This window comes from Vigna umbellata, chromosome 1, assembly GCF_029865625.1.
Source record: "Vigna umbellata cultivar VRB3 chromosome 1, Vumbellata_1.0, whole genome shotgun sequence".
In the NCBI taxonomy this organism is placed as follows: Eukaryota; Viridiplantae; Streptophyta; class Magnoliopsida; order Fabales; family Fabaceae; genus Vigna; species Vigna umbellata.
In genome coordinates this window covers 38843986-38861150 of record NC_142165.1, presented here as the reverse complement: position 1 = coordinate 38861150, position 17165 = coordinate 38843986, and the positions used below count along the sequence as shown (strand labels likewise).

Below are 17165 nucleotides of genomic sequence, written 5' to 3'. Positions count from 1 at the left end.
GATGAGTTCGTGTAGTAGCTGGTGACTTAGTTGCAAGAACTGTGTATATCCGATAGTTTTACGTAAAATATATAAACATCTTTATTAAAAAGTCAACTTTAAATAATGGAATGTTTTTCCCTATTTGCGTGTCATTATGATAGTATCGTACTATCAAAGGAGAAACTATGTCAATTTGCTTTTAAGAAAACAACTAAATTAAACAAAAAAAATAATGACAATTAAAAGATAAATCATAGGAACAAAAAAACTATTAAACCTATTTCATCGTATTCCACTTATTAGAAAATACTTAAATATAACTTACCGTGCACACATCTTACAATTATATAAATGATTTAATAATGTCCTCATCTCTATTTGGACAATATCTCAGGCAAAAGTATCAACACATGGTCTAAGATGCCATCCATTGCCATATTTCACCTCCTTTTGCTCCCCCAGCGGTTATGCCCAGCAAAGTCTAGGATTATATGCATTCAATTACTCTACACATCAAATTAGCTTTCATTATACAAAACTTTATACATTTAATACATGTATAGAAAAATTTCCAATTTCTTTGTATTTTCAAATTGAGAACATATATTCTAATTACGCTCTAATGTAAAACAAGAATTAATCACAACAAGCTTGATTTGTTGCCACTTCTGTTCGCAGAAGTTTATTATCATGTTGTAAGTTCAAGCAGGATAAATTATGTGCATGACTATTAAAAACAAGTATACAACTTACTAAGGCAAAGACACTACAAAATATATATGCTGTCAGGGTTTTCTAGAACATCTTTCCGATGCCGTCCTGCCTAGGAACAGATTCATTAACATCCATTCGCTGCCAATTCCCCACAATAGAAGCCAACTGATCAACCTTGTCATACAATCCTAGGAGGCCACCAGTATGTACGAAGAGGATCTTTCTCCCTTCCCACTTCTTTGGATTTTCCAACATATCTTTCACCATTGCATAAGCAGCCTTCCCGCTGAGAGGGTATTACCAACAGAATATGAAGTTAACTAAACTTGGCAATATTCAATAAATAACATTCACTTGTGTAATTTTCATAAAAAGATTTTTTTTTTCCTTTCAAGTTTGGAATATGCAGAGGAATTCACTTGAGGTACATGTAAAGGAATTAAAAATGAGTACTAAACGAAAGGCAAAAAACTTAATACCCTAAAAAATGCAAGAGAACATTCAATACTTTCTCATATAGGTGATACAAGGATTAATGAATGGTACACTACACGTTTGATAACAAGCAAGGCCCGTGAGTTTTAGTATTATAGATTCAAGTTTTTATAAATTCACAAACATTTTTATATAGGATTATTTTATCTCTTGAGTATTAACGATTAGCCATTACCTGATTATAAATGTAAACTACATGTGTCTATGATGCCTGTCAAATAATAGCACCACCTTTTAGTAATAACTTTTTGGTCTAAGTACATATTTGGTCTAAGTACGTATTTGGTCCCCTATTTTGGTTAGTCTGCAATTTTGATCCTCTATTTTAATATAAAAACATTTGATTTTCCTATTTTAGAAAATCCTTAATTTTGGTCCAACTTTCTACTTTCATATGTTTCATTTCTATTATTTTGGTTCCTTAAACTCTAGAGCTAACATATTCAAAGAGGTATCATTAAAAAAATGATTTAGTTAATTAAATTGAGATAAAATAAATAAATACAGACAAAATTGAGGATTAATCCAAAATTACATATTTTTTAAATAAGGAGACCAAATGCTATTTTCAAATTAGAGGACTAACAATGTGAACATGAGATTCACGTAAATGTACAAAGTAATTTCGTTATTGAGAGTCTTTTTGAACAAAATCTTTCACGAGGACTTTAAGAAGAGAAAAAATAAGAAAAACGAAATGAAATTTTTGTATAAATTGAAATTAGTTCAAACAAGTTAAAAAGTAAAAACTAAGTTACATGACAAACTTCTTCAGAGGGACTTTAAGAAGAAATATAAAATTATTTGTTCAATAGAGTAAAAATAGAGAAGTTATATGACAAAACTTATATAAATTAACTTACATAAGCTAATTTTAAGAAAAAATCATTTAATTTTTGCTTCTTATTTTTCCATCCTAAAAGTCTGTGCCAATAGACCCATATACAAAACAATTTGACAGTGTACAATCTGCGGAACAAATAAATACCTGTATACTGGGTCAAGAATAACACCAGTAGCCGCAGCAACATCTTTTACAAAATTAAGCTCCTCAGATGTATTCATTGCATAGCCAAGACCCTTGGCCTGTGAACAATTAAATTTTCATTATCAATTATAAAGCATTTAAACCAAGATAAAGAATCAAGTTTTCCATATCATAATTGAATGTGATTGTACAGACAGACGTCACGCATGTTAGCTCTCCGGGAGTTTATCATCCATTAGTCTGTACTCTTTTCCCCTTTAGATAAGGTATTGTCCAATTTAAATAGAGCTTAAAAACAAAAAAAAAACAGCTAGACCATGAAAAGTACCATGTTTTACTTACTTTCTCCAACGAATTCTTATAAATCTTACCAACCAGAAAAAATACCAAGACACTCACGTTTTGAATGTGGACAATATCTCTCGAGTTAACACCAGCATCGAGTCCATCAAGCAAACCTTGAGCAAAGTTGTGGAAGTAATCAGGGTCATCACAAACAGAGAACGCATGTACCTGCAGCAAGCACATAAAAAATATGAAAGGCTGAGAAAAACATGGGTTATGCAAGTCTTCTTAATGGAAGATATACATTTGCTTTCAATGTACTCAACGATGATCCAAGCGACAGACCAGCAATTGTGCCCCCACTGAAAGTTAATAAATATACGATATTAAATAGATGAAATATAATTAAATATATTTTAATAGATAATGTTCTCCTGAGGTGGTGTATCAATTATAAAATCAATCATAACACTGATTAAGGTGACATTCAGTAAAAAGTTTGGTTGTAAATTATGAGTTGAAAGCACTTAATGACAGCACTCGTAATTGTCACCAGATCTTAATTTACTAATTACCACATTGGAAGATGGCAGAAAGTTGTTACAAAAAGTATTATCTAAAATATAAAGACAATCCAACTGAGGGGAAGATGACCACTAATGAGAAGATAAAGAAATCAAGAAGCCATAACCTGCCACAAGCAACAACAATATCATCAAACTTGGTATTGTCAGCCCCCCTCTGAATTTGTTGCTCGATTTCTCGAACAGCCTCTATATACCCCCTGAAAGGAATAATTTAATCACACTAAGAATGTAAAATAAATAAATAATAAATTTATCCATGATCACAAGTTGGGAACAAAGTAGTTCAAAAGTTCCATGTATATATGCCCTCACAAATTTCAATACAGTTACATTTTCAGCTAAAAAATTAAAACAACCATTTTTGGGTAAAAAGGGTACTTAGACCATGGTAAAAGATTATCTTGTTGATTTAAGATAAAGACAGATATCTAGCATTAAATCATAAAGAAAAGAAAGTTTTGATAATGATGATTTATGAAGAAAAAGATCAAGTCTTGAAGAATACTTGGATGCAAAAACCATCTTGAAGACTTATAAAAAATTGTGTTGAAGTCATAGGAATGATGTAATTTCCATGTTAAACTAGATTACGAAACAATTTAAATGGTAAGTGGAAGACAGCTATAGTGCAACTTCATCGTTATCACCTTGGAGACTCTTGAAATTCTCATAAAAATGTCTTCTTGCTGTGATAATCAATTATCAATTACAAATCATTTTCTAGTTTGAGATAATCGATTATCTCTTAAATAATCAATTATTCCATTAGAAATTTGTTTTCAAATTTACTCTAGAGTAATTGATTATCATAATGATTGATTATTCTGACCTATTTTTGAAATGGGTTTTTTCTAATATGGGGCCGGTCAAAGTGCATTTTTCTCTCTAAATTATGCAGAGCTCTTTGTTTTCAATATACCAAAGTAAGAGTGTGAATTAGCTCTGAAATAAGCTTTGGTTTAACCTAGTTTAAAAAGAGTGGCTTTTAAGTTTCTCCAAGATTGTTCTCGTGTGATAAGGTGCCCCGCTGCTATGGTTTGGAGCTTATCTCTTAAGATTTGTTATGGGAAGTGTTCTTCATCTCTTGTGTTTTCAAGAGAAGTGTTTATCATTCCTTGTAGTTTATCAAGGAAAGTGTTTTTCATCTCTTTGTGATTTCAAGAGAGATGTTTTCACATTCTTTGTAGGTTTTGCAAAGGTGTCTTTTCATTATCTTAACTGTGGTTTTGTATGTTTCACTTTGTATTAGTGGTTGTAATATCAGTTTAAAATAGTAATTTGTAATTACTCTCTTTGAGGTAATTAACCACTAAATATAGGATCTTTGTTAATTTGAACCGGTATAAAAATTCTGCATGTGACTTTCTCTATTCCTTATTATCTTTATTTCGCTCTTGCTTTGCAAGATTAAAGTGAGTGTTTAGAAACAAGCTTAAAGAAGATGGAAATATTATAAAAAACAAAGCAAGACTTGTTTTTAAAGGATACATTCAAGAAGAAAGTACAAACTATGAAGAAACTTATGCTTCAATTGCAAGGTTAGAGGCTATACATTTACTTCTTGCTTATACTTCTATTATGGGTTTTAAACTTTTCCAAATGGATGTAAAAAGTGAATTTTTAAATGGACCAACCTTGTTACACACTCAAGATAATGAGAAAAGAAAAAGAGAGAGAGAGAGAAGAATTTTGTATTGCATTCCCTATGAGTATTTCACTTCCACCGTGCTAAATTGCTCAAGGTTACACAATTACGTTCACACACCCTTCTGCATATGCAACAAAAGTTTATATACAAGTATATATATTCTAATCAATTTTTGCTCCTGCAGATTAGACTCTTAAAATGAGCTTGGCCATACGATTGACAAAATAGTTAATCATGTCATAAACGAAATATCCAAAAGCTCAAGCAAAAGACATCATAATTTTGTATTAGTTTGAAACTATGTGCAACTTAATTTATACCTTAGTCATAAAAAGCATGAAAGTAATCGCATAGTCTCACTCACCATGTTCCTAAAGAGTTTGATCCCCCAACGGGTATAACATATGGCCTCCTTCCTTCCTTTATCAACTTTTCTTTTAGGACATTGGTGAGTGTCTAAGAAAAAGTTCAATGGATAAAATATCATTTTGCAATACGTACAATAAAAACATATCAACTTAGCCAACTAAAAACAGAGGCTAGTAAACAAGATGTTGCCTTCAAAATGAGGTCATATGAATCTAACTCCAATTTCTAGAAACTCAATGAAGAAACAATCAAATGCCAGAACATGTATATTTTAACGAGAAAGAATCCAACAAAAATTGAAGCAGAATTTGAAGAATGTGTAAGATAAGAACACAACAACCGGCACCAATTACGAACATATAGGGTCTCTAAAATCAGAGGAAAATAGAGAGAAATGTTTTTGGATAAAAGTATTTCTAAAAGTTATACAATAAGAAAGACCAAGAGTTTTTTCACAACACAAACACGAAATATATTATGCAGTATTCCCAGCGACAAGAAACATGTTTCCATGATTGTGACTCCAAGGAAGACTTAGTCTGTCGAATAGGTACAATAATATTTGTTGTCATTTATTGTTAAGAATGGCATGTGCGAGTTTGGAAGCAATAATGTGTAGTAGGTAAAGTTGATGAAAGTGAAGTTGCAATGAACAATTAATGGATATAACTTAATGAATGCGATAATGGTTAAAAGAAAAGGCAGAATGTAATCAATGAAAGAACGTGAGATCAGTTGACTAGACTGACCACGCTTCCAATTTTTGAATACTCTTCTTTGGATATAAGGTGAATGTGAGCTCCAGCAAGACGCTCAACGAGAAGATTGCCGGTGAGTCCCGGATCTCGGTCAACAAGGAGGTTGGAGGTGCGGAGGATGAGAAAACAATCAAGGTTTAAATACTTAGCGGCGACAGCAGTGGCGCGACAATGGTTGCTCTGGATGCCTCCGATTGTGATGATAGAGTCGGCACCTTGAGCAACGGCATCCGCCATTAGGAACTCCAATTTCCTCACTTTGTTTCCACTGAGCTGCATTCCGGAAAGGTCGTCTCGCTGCACAACAATACCTTGAAGTGAGTGAATGATGAAGAAAAAAAGGAATAGAATATCGCAAGAGGATGCATGCGCAGATACATACCTTGATCCAGAGCTCCGTATTGGTGGGCAGATTGGGAAGCTCCCATCTGTGAATTGGAGTGGGAAGCTGAGAGAGAGGATGGACAGAGTTGAATAGAAGAATTGGATAATGAAGGAATAAATAAAAGAATGGGTCTTAGAAATAAATACAAACATGGCCAAGAGAGAAGACGTGGGAAGGTAAAGGGTGGAGATGCGACGCCCACGATGGCGGAGTGTATGCCTTCTTCGTGAGGAATTCAAACCCCATGCCCGACCTTGAAAACGATGACGACATGCCCCTTCGCCTTCCGATTCGATTTTCTGTACCTGTAGTTAATGTAAGACAGAATATAATACAATAGAATATCCTTTCCTTTTACATCACCATATCATGCCATTCATTCCACTCACACTAACACTCACTCACAACACAGTTTACTATTCCAATCAAACACGCCAATTTGTTGTAACAATTTTATTCATCCATATCATTTTTATACTTAAAAAAGTTTCCTATCCTTCCTATTCTAAACAATTTCTCTTTTTAATCTCTTTTAAGAAATTAGATGAATATATAAACATTATTAAAAGAATATTTATCCATTTTAATGAAATAGTTTTCATATACATAAATTGACAAATGATTCCTCTTAAATTTTGTGATATATGAAAAATAGTTGTAAATATTCTCCATGCTGCATAATCAATAAAAAAAAATACATGAACTGGTAGCAAAAACAAAATAAGACAAGCTTTTTGATTTCGTGAACCACGCTAAATTGATACGAAGAAACAGAATGAGTTTCTAATGCTAGAAATCATTGCTGTAACCCAATCCTTATTCTTATAAATTACAAAACACAAAAATTGCATCGAAAAAATTACAAAACACAAACTTAGCTCCATGTCCCCCTTACTTGGAGCAGCTCTCTTTCTACTGTATCGGTGTATGATTGAACGTGCAAAAATCTAGGGTGATCTCATCCAGTAGAATACTAAGAATATTCTTTTCCGTATCCCTTATAACATCGTATTTCTCGATAAATGCAACTGTCTCATCGTTCCAACCTAAATCCCACATGCAGTTCACGTCTGGATCTTTGTCATAAACATCATGTTCAAGCATTTTAGGTAGGTAGTCCTCAACATCGACTTGGCACCTTGTTTTCCTACCGTAGAACTTGATCTTCTCCATGTCTTTATTCAGCTGCCTAACTAACTCATCAAAGGATATTATGTTGGTGGTACCCATTGATATCCTCGAATAACTATGAACTCTTTTGAGTTCTTGCCTTATCCCCTTTCTTTTCATCACTTCATATCCACAATCTAATATAAGTTTGCTACCTTCGTCTTGAATCTCCCGACCACCACCTTGAAGAACGTTAAACGGGATGTTCAGTTTGAAAAGTCCTTCTGCAGTGTTGACGAATAGTTGACTCATGACCAGAATCCACTTGAGGCAGTTTTCACTTTCTGTTAGTGGCTGTTGGAAGCTTTTTTCACAAATATTCTGATCTTCTAGGTTTGAGTGCTTAACACGCAATCTGTCTTCCAGAATTCCTGTGATATAAGCAAATATCAATTAACATCCAATACTTAAATTGATTCATTCCATCTATATTTTTTATCGAATTATTTTACAAACTTTTGCCAAAGATGAAAAGGGAGATATGTTAGTGGCAGTTATTCAATTTGTGTCATGCTTCTCGTATGCAGAACCTGAAGAAAGATTTTGTGGGAAAGATTATGAATATAACAAGGGTGAAGGATGATAACCGACGGGAACTAGTAAAGGGGTCTTTCTTAATGCATGAAAGCAAAAGATGAGATGCTGCTTTCTTCTTAAATCAAACTTGAGTCTAAAATTATAGTTATATAGACTCACCATTTGTTTTCTGTAATGCAACCTCACCAGTCACGAATCTTTCATCTGCTGCAACAGGATCTTGCAATGATAACACATCTTGGCAATGCTGAAAATTTATTCAACAAAGATTATTTAGCTATGAACTTTGTTTTGTTTTTTATTTTTTTTGGTTGATCAGCAGCAATGAACTTTGTTGTTTTTTTTTGTCTTCCTTGGAAGCAATTTTGTCACCATTTAATTTATATTTTGTTCTCAATATGTAATGGTTTTAGACGCAAGTAAAAAAGAGCTTACCAAATCACTGGGAACTGTTACTACCAAAACTTGTTGGCTTTGAAGTTCACCACCAACAGAACTGGAGAATGTAGGCGGTAGTTCAGATTCTTTATGGGGTTGTCGCTTCACATCCAATGGTTCAGTCGCATCCACATATACTTGTTCACTGGGGCTAATGATGTGTGCATCTGTTTCTCTGAACAAGCTAATCCTTTCTTGTTCTGCTTCATTCAAAACTTCGAATTTGTCAGAAGTGGGAATCTGCTGTTTTCTTGGTTTAGTGATAAGCTTGGCTCCCTTTCTTCCAGTCAACACTTGATCAATCTTCCCAATCACGTCTACATTTTGCTTTTTGGTATTCTTAATTTTCTTGCTGGCCAGCTTATAGACGTGTTTTTCATCCATCAAAGTTCTAAGGCCACTTCTTCGCTTAGCTCGTTCGTATTCTTGATCTCTTGGAGAGGAAATTTGGCCTGACTTCCTATGGACAATTTCTTTTACTTTCTCATTTGTATAATTGGATGCTTCATCTCTGACTAGGTTATAATGATTTGTTAAAAGGCCTTCCGATTTCATAGCAGCTACATTTTTTTCTCCGGAGTTTTTCTTGAACCCCTGGTTCATGGATAGCTGCTTCTTCTGAGAAGGAGGGGATTTTGGTGAATTCTTTGAGCTGATTTCACTCCCTCCTTGTGGTCTCATCATCAGCATTTGTTCTTCCTTAACCTGGAGTTGTTCTCTGCGATGCTTTTCTTCATGAAGCCCATTTTTGGAGACTACGTGTGTCTTTTGAATTCCATTATTGTTCCGAGACTTCTTTTCATTGTTCGTGATGTTCTTGTTTGTGTGCCTTTTTTCAGGCTGAACATTGTTTGCATTGACGACCTTTTCTGGCTGAATCGAGGGCTTAACTTCTGATCTTTCTTTCACTTGTTCCAGCTGGGATAGCATATTGTTAAGAACTGGATAGTCGGTTCTGCCCCTTATAGTGCCTTTCTGTTCCCTGTTATTGTTATTTGGATGATCCTTTTTTTTTATTATCCCCTGAACATAATTTTGACCATCTCTAGTAAGATTCTTTTCAGCTGAACTTTTAGTTTGCTTGTCAAATTCTTTCAGTGCTTTTATTCCATCCTGGTCTCTCAACAGTGGTTTTCCATTCTGAAGAGACAACTCAGAGCTGGTTTTTTCTACAAGAAAATTTGTATTTGCCCGCGACATCATCTCTTCACCCTTAGTTGCAGGAGTTTTGAAAGCTTCTATATCCTTTTGCTCTTTTATAGGCACCAAATTATCTGTTTCTTTGCGCTGCAGTTCAGTCTTCTTAGTTCTTCCTTTTGCAGTATGCTTGGGTGATATTCCTTCCCTTTTCTGTAGCATCACGTGTTTTGAATCCATTTCCCCTCTGTCAGGAAGGATGTCCAGCCCCATTAGTTTGGCTATTACATTTGGAATCCTGCCCTTCTCTGGGTTGGAGGCCGTCTGATTTTTCCCTTCTGAATTAGCATTGACATTCTTAATGCCAGAGGTAGAGATAGAGCTAGTTTTAGTTGATCGCTTCTGAGAAACTTGTCTCGTCACAGTTTTGTTCTCATTATTTGAGTTGCTGTCTTCCTTAGAGCTTGTAAGACTAATTGGTCTCTGCATGAAAGTGGCCTTTCCAATTTGTTGGGTGTTCTGAGTAGTATGTTTGTCAAAAGAGAAAGTTGATCTTGTCAGTTGCATTTCCATCCCCGTGTCATCGTTGTCATCATTATCCTCCTCTAATAGTGTGATTCGATTTTTCTTCTGCGAGGTAATCATAAACTGTGAATTATTTTGCAGGTCTACTAGCATCCTGAGGGACTCTTCCAAATCAATAGCTCCTTGCAGTAGTTCCTTTGCAAATTGTATTGAATATGTGTCCATGTTAAGGCCATTGGTGCAGGCTCTCAAAATCTGGTTTAGTTTGTGTGCACCTTTGGATATCTCGTTTATTTGGATAGGATAGTTGCTAGTTGAAGCTAATTGTCTTTCTGACACGCTGAATTCCAATGTTCCTCTGTTAATTTGGTGAAGGAAACCCATAATTGAATCACTTCTTTTTAGTTTCCCTCCATTCTCTAAGGCAAAAGCCAGGGCAAGGGACATGTCACCAGTTAGCCTTGAGCTCTGACCTTTCCCATATGGGACCATCTGGTTTGAAACTTGCCCATTGTTTACTGATCTGTGGCTTCTACTTGAGCTATTCAGCGTCACCCCAGTTCTGGAAGTCACCTGCACAGCATAAAAACAATTTAACCAACAAAGTGTTTGCTATCTGCTTTAATTTATGTGCATAATATGAAATGATAACTTACAATTTCGTTAGCTTTTGTATTTCTGGATCCTCTATATGCTTGTTTTGTGTAAGCATATGCATCTGCTCGAACATGTTTGACAAAATGAAATAATGTACACTTATCTCAAAGAATAAACTTTCTGTTTAATAGCTAGTAGCTAATATGAACAGCTATTGTCGTGCCACAATTTTTAAAAATCTAAATAAAATATCACTGTAGTTTTAGGTAGTTGAACAGAGGGTAGCCTCTTCTTTACTACTAGTATTGCAGTTCCTTTTCTCTTACATAAGATTATTAGAATATCTTATATTAACTGGGTAGTCAACTTACTACCGTCGTATGCAGAAACATAAGTAAATGGTTGTAAACATGCAAGGCCCCGGTCCCCCACTCACACACCCTGTTTTCTTTTAAAATAAAGTACCATATTTTGAAATAAATTTTTTCTATGCTTAAGGCAACCACCCAATTAATTCTGTAGTGCTTCCAAGATCCCAAAATATAATTATTCCCATTTGTTGAATTTCTGTTTGTTTAAGCAAATGGAATGGTTACTAGAAAACGGGAGCTAACGCACATTTAGGCTCTATTTAATACTTCAACCGTAGCCAAAGTGACACATAAAGACTTTACAAAAAGAAAAAAGGCAGCAATACGTATATTATTTAAACTCTTTTCAAAAGACTATTGCTCAGCAAAACCTTATATGTATGTCACTAAATAACTCGTGTTCACTTCCTACTAGTAGGACCAAAATGAAATTTCCCATAATAATAATGAGCCCATAAAAGAAGAATACCAAACTGTGTAATACTTGAGTAAATTTCTGCCTCATCGATGAAATTAGATTGACCAAAGAACAACACTTTCTCCGAAAGTTTATTTTACAATTTAAACCAATAGATACATGTTCTCGAAATAAACATTCATTTCATACAAACTGGGCAATGGTCTATTTGAAGTATTATTGGGTAAGTACGGAGGTGGTTGGATGTTCGATTTGAAAGATAGCTTTCAACAAGGATTCGAATTTTTTTGATCAGGAAAGAAAAAGCAATCTTTTGGCGAGTCCCATTAAATATATCATATATACCATATTGGGGGTAACAAAAGTAATGCAGTATTTTAGTAAATCTTAAAGATGCAGTTAAAGATAAGATTGACCCACAGATCTGATGTGACACACTCAATAGTCTTGAATATATCAAGACAATTCCCTACTTCTTCAGACGACTGTAAAAATTGCTCAGTAAAGACAGTGAAGAAATTGCATGTATGACGCTGGCAGTGAAAGTGGGAGGGAAAAGAAACCCAGAAAAAAGAAGAAAATAAATTGTGAAATGAGACATCCTTAGTGTGACAAGGCATTATTAATGAACAAATAAAGAGGAAGGAAAGCAACCCGAAATGAAATGGGCGCTGTTGCGTTGTTCGAAGGATATTAATTCTGAGTTGATGATAAAGAGAATGAAAGATTGAGAAGGCAAGAAGAATGAAGAATACCTATGGGAAAATGGTGGGATTGGTGTGAAGTTTGAGACGAAGCCATTCGTTGTTTCCTGAGGCGGAGGTCATCAAGCAGCTTCTGTGCAAAATCTGATCTCTTGGCCATATTTTTCCTCTGTGGGTGTGAGAGGAGAAGATTGAGGTTGGGTTGGAATGAATGTTTTGTTGGGTTGAAGGTATTTCTTTGACGTACAGGAGAGGAGAAATGGTTGAGAGGGTACTATCAGAGTTGGGTGAGGTCTGTCCATTGTAGTTGTAATTGTTATGTGAGTCAGTAGTTGATGACTATGAGAAAGAAAGAAAGAAAGATTGACGTGAAAGTTATAGGTCTCTAATATCTATCTTTCAATGGATGGATGGATCTGTGCGTGTATGTTGGTGTAAGCATCTCACTTTTATTCTATTCTAAGCAATTTCTAAAGGACAAACCTTCTTCTACATTGAACAATCAACTTCCCAAAAATTAGCTTTAAAATGAATTTACATACATTTCTAAATTTTAGTTTTACCTTATCTCTCCTGTGCCAACAAAACAAAGAATTAACTTATCATCACAATTCCTACTTCCTACTTGAGAGTGAGGGACTGAGGGAGTGTCACAACCACACGCAACGCAATCTATCTCATACTTTTTTTGACACTAGAGCCAATAAAGTCGCATGTTATTCTCTTGTTCTCCTCTGTTAGCAAACACTGCTACAATTTTCACAGCAATAAATCAAACATTCATACCTCACTTCAAACTTATGAGCACCATCGATCTGATCTGAGCAGCCTTAACAAACACTCCAAGTATTATTGTATTGTATAGTATACTATGTGCATTCCACGTACACCTTTCTATGTTTCTGCAATTAATTTCTATGAGAAAATCATTGCTCGGGGGCATTTGCTTAGAGACTGACTTTAATTTGAACTCACATCACAGCCACCTTCATCATAATAGCGACACTTACACTCTATCTTCACCTTCAACTATAGTGCGCACACACTACACCGGCATTTTCTTTCAATTTACTATTCCTTCTCTTATAAATCCCACCCTTCTCTAGATTTGATTTGATTATTAATTTAATTATTCAGTGGCTCGTAAATTATTTAAATAACTAAATATATTTTATAATTTAATAAAAATCAATAAGTAATTATCAATCATCAACCATCATGATAATAATAATTTTATTAATATTGTTATTATTATAAAAAAAAAGTTAAGTCTTAATGACTTATTTTGTACTATTATTTATTTGTTTTCAAATTCATCTTATTATTAACAAAATCTTTAATTTGATTAACTCTTTCAAAGAATGATTTATTTAACTCAATTAGATTTCAATGGGAAAGTGTAGAGTAAAATTCACATGACATTTCATATTGCTATTATGCTATAATTTAGTATCTCATTTTACGTCGATTCAATCTCATTTACTGTAGTTCGCTAAAATGTTTTGTAATCTTATGGGACTCATCAGGGACTAATGGCGGGTTAGGTGAATTGATCTAATTTTATATATATATATATATATATATATATATATATATATATATATATATATATATTTTCTTCAATTTTTTTCATTTCCACAATTACTAATTGCATTCCGATAATAACTAATTGCACCCCCACATTATTAGAAAAAAACTCAAATACCCTCTATTGCAACACATCACCACTGCTGCACAGGAAGAAGAAAAGAAAGACGGAGTACACCGCAAAAGAAGAAGAGAGAAAGTGTAAAAAAAACTTATTTCAAAGAATCATGTAAGGATATTTAAAAAAACTCATTCAAGAAGGTATTATATATTTTAAAAATTTTGTTTTAGAAATTTGATTCCAAAATATTTACTTCGGAATGTATTTCACGTGTTTTGGAAAATTTATTCAAAAAAATGTCGTTCTGAAATTTTGTTTCGAAATTTCAGAAATCTTGTTTTGCAAATCTTCTAAAATATATAATTTGAAAGTTAGAGATAGAAAAATGATCATTTTAAAAAATTTAAAGAGATAGGCAACGAAATTGTGAAGAGAAAAAATAAAAATATTGAATTACAATAAAAATGGATTGGTTCAATCCACCTATTTATAACAAGTCTTTGTTTATTTTATTAAACATTAATCAAAATTAAGAATAAAAAATATTAAATGAAAATCAAATTATCAATCTAAATAACTATGCAAACAAATAAATTATATATTCAAACACTAAGATGAAGAACGTTATGCTTTTAAAACTATGAAGAACATTGTGTTTCTAAAAGAGATTAAAGTGTTAATTTATATAATTAAAATTAATAAACAATTATAATGAAAAAAAATTGGTGGATTATGAATCAATCTACTTTAAATTTAATTCAACCATTTAAATGAGTAGAATTTAATTTCACATATATTTAAAAAAAAAACTTATATTTTTGTTAATCCAACCTTGAACGTGTGATGAATTGACTTAGTTGATGGGTTTGAACCCTTTGGACATCTGTACTCATGGCGAAGGTCAAAGTAGACAAGGTGTTATGAAGGTCGTGACGTGCTAAGAAGATAAATCCTTTCGTACTTGGACTACATCTCAGAAATGCTATATACATTGAAATTACCATGTTTGTTCGTGCATGTTAGAGTTTTTAAAGCAAGCACAATTGGAGTGATAGGCCCACCCTTTGTCACTTCCCTAACGCTACCTCAACCATTCCCTCCAACAACTCCATCAACAAAATTCATAAACCCCGCTTTTCATAATAATTATTTTTTTATATTCATACAATAATTAACTGTATAAATTTTAATAAATTATTATAAGATCAAAAATTTCAATGGAAATAAATTTAAAATGCATCACCCTGGATCATTTTAGGTGTTAATTATTTGGCTTTTGCTAGTTAGTTCATTTGCAATTTCAACAGAGAGCTTTTGTCTAATGTAGCTCATGATTTTGTTTGCAGTAATTTTTCTATTTGTTTTAACTATCCGACATTTGTCTTACCGCCCACTTGGATTTTACATTTTTGTTCGGAAAAACTTTATTGCACTTATACTTCTCTATACTAAAAAAATGTAAAACTCTAGTAAACTTGTGTACTAAATCCATAACATTGATTACATACCACATTCACCATCTCTAATTCATTTCTCTCAAACCTTGTTTTACTATTTGAAACATAATGTTCCATAACCACATATTTGAACTTGCCAATAAACTTACCATATTATGCATCTCTTCTTCACGTGTTTCAACATCATATTCTCTATCTCCATGCATTAGGTTTATAAGGTTTATAGATAAAAAGGTTCATTATAGAAAAATATAATATTAATAAGAATTGAGTTTAAAAACTAATATTATTTTTAACTCAAAATCTTAAAACAATTGATTTATCGATCTTCATCTTTATATCATTCTTTTCGTATGTATCATTTTTTCTCAAATCACCTTTCCCACATGTTTCAACACCATTATCACCTTCTGCATGTTCTCTTCTTCATTGTGAACATCTTCATCATCGAACATCACCTCCTTCTTCAATTTTCAAAATAATAGTTGTTTCTATATGATATGATACTCTACTAAAAGTTCTTCTTATGATAGCTTATAACAGTGAAGGCATCCTACAATAAAGATATATACATTTAAACCATCAAATTAATATTTAATTATTAACAATTAATAACAACTCGTGAATTAAAAACCCTTATTCACAAATCCTAACTAAGCCACGCCAATTGACTAATTCCTAATTAACTAACCATAATTCAAAGAAAAAAATAACATAAAATCATTATATGAAAGTAACTCCACATCAACCCCAACCTTACGTTAAAGTAAGATACACAAAAATGACAACTCACAAAATTAATCAATAACAAAACAAAATTACATATTTATCTCTAACCACGAAAATATTCCTATCTTAACATGTAGCATTAGTATCAATGAAAAATTCTTTACATAACTCTTATAATAGCCATTGTTCTAATGTCTTTTATTTTCTTTTTAACCCTTAAAAGACAAAATTGCTTCCTTCCATACAAGATACGTAATAATATTTAAAACTTACAAAATAAATATATAATAATTAATAATATTAATTTTCATGCAACTTTTACATTTAATAAAATCCTTAATAGAGTTGAAAAAAAATAGTGAAATTAAATTTATTGTATTAACTTTTTTGTTATACTAAACATTTAGTAAAGAATGTAAAGTAATGATTTACTTGCGAATTTTTAAAATACCTTCTATCAAACAAAATTAAAATTGTGTATAAATTGTCTAAGAATAACACGATACAATGAAATTTACATTTTTAGGGGAATATGGCTGTCGTATGATACGAATTTGTATGTTTTATTTTTGTTTTTGTTACTTAAAATATACTATACCTGATTTTACCCAAAATAACGTTTGATACATAGCAAAAGTATGACTAGAGAATGAGTTCATACTGAATATTAATATTTTGAGAGAGAAAAAATCTGAACTGAATTATTGATAAAATGATTGGTAGATTTGTTCATACCATGTATTGGTATATCTGATAATGTATTTTTGGTAAGTTGAGATTTAGCAGTGAATGTGCAGACAGAGAAATTTGTAGAATCTTGAATGCAAATATCTGATACCCAATCTTGTTTTTATACCAAAACCCTGTCTTGTACTTTTCCTGTATTGGCATGTAAAAAATGACATGGCGGAGTAAAACATATGGTTAACCAAGAAGAGAAAAAGAAACAGGTAAGGCCAAAAATTAGTCAAGATTTCAAATTTATTTCCACTGTTTTTATTTTGTGTTATTCATAATGAAGGGCAAATAAAAACGGAAGCAAAATGAGGGATTTGTTATCTATATTTGGATGTTTTGGTAATATTCATGAAGGGATAAAATAAATATTCTGTAACCACCTCTCAATTTGGACAATATTTTGTGATACACAACAAATAATCCTGCCCTATAATTTCCAATTTCTTCTCTGTCAATATTATTCCATTTCAAATATCAAAATATAA

General features: G+C 32.7%; 2 protein-coding genes across 3 annotated transcripts; both read right to left on the bottom strand.

Moving 5' to 3' along the window:
• Positions 1–251: 251 nt before the first annotated feature.
• D-CDES (D-cysteine desulfhydrase) lies at positions 252–6653 on the bottom strand. Of its 2 annotated transcripts, XM_088102934.1 has the most exons (10): positions 6362–6653; positions 6209–6274; positions 5818–6123; positions 5064–5155; positions 3156–3248; positions 2769–2826; positions 2579–2692; positions 2180–2277; positions 736–982; positions 252–488 (listed from the first exon to the last, which is right to left on the bottom strand). In XM_088102934.1, exons 1-9 carry the CDS (start codon positions 6482–6484, stop codon positions 778–780), a joined length of 1155 nt encoding a protein of 384 aa, XP_087959060.1. In that variant the 5' UTR covers positions 6485–6653; the 3' UTR covers positions 252–488; positions 736–777. The 2 variants fall into 2 exon arrangements, with proteins under 2 accessions (XP_087959060.1, XP_047176782.1); XM_047320826.2 differs by lacking the exon at positions 252–488 and having other exon boundaries at positions 608–982; positions 6362–6652.
• A 265-nt stretch (positions 6654–6918) lies between these two features.
• On the bottom strand, positions 6919–12505 carry LOC124843979 (uncharacterized). The gene is made up of 5 exons (XM_047320824.2): positions 12160–12505; positions 10675–10736; positions 8354–10591; positions 8078–8165; positions 6919–7752 (listed from the first exon to the last, which is right to left on the bottom strand). The coding sequence occupies exons 1-5, from the start codon at positions 12266–12268 to the stop codon at positions 7124–7126; spliced, it is 3126 nt and encodes a 1041-aa protein (XP_047176780.2). The 5' UTR covers positions 12269–12505; the 3' UTR covers positions 6919–7123.
• Between the last annotated feature and the right edge of the window lie 4660 nt (positions 12506–17165).